This window comes from Sinocyclocheilus grahami, unplaced genomic scaffold (assembly GCF_001515645.1).
Source record: "Sinocyclocheilus grahami isolate Dianchi unplaced genomic scaffold, SAMN03320097.WGS_v1.1 scaffold1288.1, whole genome shotgun sequence".
Classification (NCBI taxonomy): domain Eukaryota; kingdom Metazoa; phylum Chordata; class Actinopteri; order Cypriniformes; family Cyprinidae; genus Sinocyclocheilus; species Sinocyclocheilus grahami.
In genome coordinates, this window is record NW_015506467.1 from 97084 (window position 1) to 101571 (window position 4488).

A 4488-nucleotide genomic window follows, 5' to 3' on the forward strand; every position below is an offset into this window, starting at 1 on the left:
CACACACACACACACACACACACACACACACATATATATTTAATTTATTTCAGTCAAGACAAAGCTGACATTTCAAACATGCACACACACAATAATAATAATAATAACAGTTTTAACATATAAATATTAAATTGATATACTGTATACTTCACTTACTCGCTCTAGACAGCTGAAAATTAATCTGAAATATATTTATTTCACAAGACAGTTTTCTGTTGTTTTGACTGTTGTTATGCAGTTGCTAAGGTTCTTTTGAGTGGTTGTTTACTGGCAAAATAAATAAGTATCTATATGATACATCAAAGTTTAATATTACAGAGACAGTATTATTTATTTGATAATCTATTATATAAATGTATGAAATGCATGTAAGCTGAATTAATTTTCAACTGTGAAATATTTCTAAATTAAAATGTATATATTGTACTATTATATTGTATACATATATATTTTATGATTATTGATTATTAATTTGTGTGTACATTACTATTATACATTATTATAATGTATATCTGTGTGCATGTGTGTGTGTTTAATGATTCAACTTGTTTGGAGAAAAACAGGAAGTAAGTATTGCTGCTTTCCTCTTGTGCCATTATAGGTGTGTGTGTGTCACAATGACCTCATTATAAGAAGCATTATGCGTGAGAGAAAGCGATATTGTCACTTCTGAGTCTGTGCAGTGGACTGACTTAATTAAGGTATGAAATCATTCTGCTTCTTTCGTTTCGTTTTGTTCATGATTGTAGTGTGTCATTCCTTCACCAACTTTAAAAATGGTACATGATACTTTGGGAGTTTATTTAACAGAAATCATTTTATAAGGCTAACACGAGCATTTTTTAATGTCCAAAGGTATGTTAACTCATATCTAGAGTAAGAGTTCACAGAGGGGTCTTAAAGGAGCTGAAAACGGCCCCTAGTACCTGACAGATCATAAAAACCACTATGAACTTCAGATTAAAGTGGTCAGGTTAGATTTTGAGAAATAAATGAGCTTCCATGTTCTTATGATCAGATGGATATATATATATACAAGAAGAGTTGAATTGCTATTGGAAATAATGAATTGCTCTAGAATGATTTTGTTGGGGAGTGAATCTTCAAGAATAAAAATTAAAAATATAAAATATAAATTTTTACTCTCAAGACTTTTACTCTAATTTCTGAATGCGAACCATCCTTTAATGCCGAACAGAAAAACTTGGAAAATTCACAATATATTCTATAGTATACACTGTATATTCACAGAATATTTTTCACTTATTCAGCAACCATAAATTAAACAGAATTAAAAAAAAAATAATAATAATAAATAAATAAATTTATATATATATATATATATATTTCAGCCATTCAATTTGGCTAGAAAACCTTTTTTTTTTCAGATTAATCAGATTTTATTTATTGTGATTATTAATAGTTTTTCATATAGAAATATATTGCAATAATACTTATAATAAAAAATTTAATGATAACAAATTTAGTATTCAATAGCAAAATTATATTTGATTAAAATTATATTTGAGTAAAATTACAATATTAATATGTACATCTCAATTCAGATGTTAAACCAAGATTTGTTTAGGCATTTTCCCCACATTTTTTATTATGCAGCTCTAATGTAAATGTTTTAGTTTGAATATGTGTATCTAACAAATGACTGTTTGATATTTATCTGATATTTTTTCTGGTTTTAAATTTTTTCTAATTTATTGACAGATGATAACCATAAAAACTTCATTCCTCACTTCTCCAAGTGTTTTTCAGAATAATTTATTAGAAACATCTCTATCTCGAAAGCTTCCATGATGCATTTCCTGTGCTGCGTTACCTAGTTAGAATTTGACCCTCACCCAGACATACTGCATCCTGAATGTGTCACGTACAACTGTGTGTGGTTTAGTCAGACTCATACTGTATGTTTTGTGCTGCATTTTTATTGGCATTAATAAATTACCAAATTGTTTTACTGCCCTAAAGCTTTTGTTGGTCAAATTTACAGGATAGGTACACAAAAAAATCTTGCTGCTTCAAAAACAATATTTTACCGCAATTTAAGACTTGTCTTATAATATTTTCTGCAAATCAGTGCAAAAAGATGGAAAGGTGTTTATGTTGTCACTTGTCAGTCAGCTTTCAACTGTGTATTAATTTGTGTCACAATGCAATTTTGTGAATTTTAATAGGACATATAATTCTTCACACACCAGAATCATTTGTAAGTATGCCTATTACGGCTATATTTTGACCTCGATCCTTCAAAAATAAAGGTTCGTTATGGCATCTATGGTTCCATGAAGAACCTTTAACATCTATGGAACCAGAAAAAGGTTCTTGCAGCCATGCACAGTTCAAATGCACACAGGTTCTCTTGATATTGGATGTAAGATGTAAAACCTGAGTTTATCTAGTTTATTTTTCTTTTACAGGTTTGCATCTACATTGACGATGGTGTGGACGGTTGGTCTCAGTAACCTGGTGTTAGCGATCTACGGATTCACACTGATCACAGGCCTTCCCGCCAACGTCTTGGCTTTCTACACCTTCTTGCAGAAGATCCGCCAGCGCTCCACCCCGATAGACGTGCTGTTACTCAGTTTAACCATCTCGGACCTGATCTTCCTCTTTTTCCTGCCGTTTCGCATGGTGGAGGCGGCCAACATGAAATGGACGCTGCCTTACTTCCTCTGCCCGCTGTCGGGATTCATCTTCTACTCCACCATCTACAACAGCACCTTCCACCTGACGGCCATCAGCGTGGAGCGCTACCTGGGTGTAGCCTTCCCCATTAAATACAAGCTCAAATGCAACCCTCGAAACGCCGTGATAGCCAGCATCATATTCTGGGTGATCTCCATGGTGCACTGCAGTATCGTCTACATCATGCAATACCACGATCATTCGAACCCCAACTTCACCGATCCATCCAAACGTAACACCTGTTATGAAGAATTCAGCACCGAACAGCTCAAGATCCTCCTTCCGGTTCGCCTGGAGCTTTTCGCGGTGCTCTTCGTCACACCGTTCCTCATCTGCTGCTTCTGCTACATCAAATTCATCCACATCCTCTCCAATCTGCCCAACATCAACGCCAAGAAGCGGTATAGAGCCATCGGGATGGCGTTGGGCACGCTTCTGGTCTTCATTATCTGCTTCATGCCCTATAACATCTCACACGTGGTTGGATATGTAGGCAACTACAGCCCCGACTGGCGAGTGTATGCGCTGCTCACCAGCACGTTTAACGCGTGCCTCGATCCGTTCATATTCTACTTCTCTTCTTCAGCGCTTAGAGGAACTTTTAAGAATGTCTTCCAGGAGCTGTCGAGGAGGCTGCACATGCCTTGCTGCCGCTCGCCTCTCTATTGTCCTCTGCTGAACTGTTCGAGTACAGAGGAGAAAACTCAGAGCACGACCGACAGCTCTCTGTAATATCACAAGCCGGGACATGGAATTTGATTCGATTGACCTGCGAAACGTGACTCAATATGAGAAGTATCAGAAGAGCACCATATGGGCCAGTATTTTTCTGTGTTTTCTTCTGATTGCACATATTGATCAGTCCAAAGCAAATGAACATAATTCTGATGCGCAGCTTAATGGACCACTATTACTATGGAGGTTCCAGTATTTTTTCCATTCATTTTCCCATAGGGATTTTTAAAAAGTCTTTGTTAAAGGGGTCATATGATGTTGCTAAAAAGAACATTATGTTGTGTATTTTGTGTAATGCAATGTGTTTATGCGATTTAAGGTTCAAAAAACATTATTTTCCACATACTGTACATTATTGTTTCTCCTCTATGCCCCGCCTTTCTGAAACGCGTCGATTTTTACAAAGCTCATCGTTCTGAAAAGCGAGGTGTGCTCTGATCGGCAACAACAATACTACAGCAAGAATCAAAGTTACGCCTTCTTTCTTTGCGTGAACATTTGGGCGGCATTATGCAAATCTTCCCACACAGTGATGTAGACATGTGGGGGCGTGTTAGAACGAGGCATTTTAGGAGGGCGTGGACAAGTCTTAACTTTTATAAAGAATATCTCTTTGGATTTGAGACTTTAGTCTTTGCAACTTCAGGGATCTTATCTATGCACGAACAGTTTGTAACACTCCAAAGAGAAAGGAAAACTTGAAATTGGATCATATGACCCCTTTAAAGCACTATAAACTGTGAATCAAACCAACCAGCTATGAGGGTTATTCACAGCATTACAAACTTTAATTTGAAACAAAATAATTTAAAAATGAGACAAAAAGACAAAGGTACAAGATTTAACTTTACAAGACTTTATAGAGGGAGAACTACCATGAAGCATTGTGAATTACATAATCAAATTTAAAATGATGGAGAAATATAAAACTATTAATTTAATGTTGAAACAACATATTTAAAATGTATTACAAAATATGCATATATATATATATATATATATATATATATATATATATATATATATATATATATATATATATATACACAC

The 4488-nt window shown here is 35.0% G+C and overlaps 1 protein-coding gene across 1 annotated transcript; it reads left to right on the forward strand.

Moving 5' to 3' along the window:
* Positions 1–642: 642 nt before the first annotated feature.
* LOC107568869 (free fatty acid receptor 3-like) lies at positions 643–3591 on the forward strand. The gene is made up of 2 exons (XM_016254862.1): positions 643–701; positions 2433–3591. The coding sequence occupies exon 2, from the start codon at positions 2452–2454 to the stop codon at positions 3433–3435; it is 984 nt and encodes a 327-aa protein (XP_016110348.1). The 5' UTR covers positions 643–701; positions 2433–2451; the 3' UTR covers positions 3436–3591.
* The last annotated feature ends 897 nt before the right edge of the window (positions 3592–4488 follow it).

What these genes read in the sequence shown, in the direction of transcription:
- LOC107568869 (XM_016254862.1), top strand. Translation starts at nt 2,452, where the DNA reads ATGGTGTGGACGGTTGGTCTCAGTAACCTGGTGTTAGCGATCTACGGA.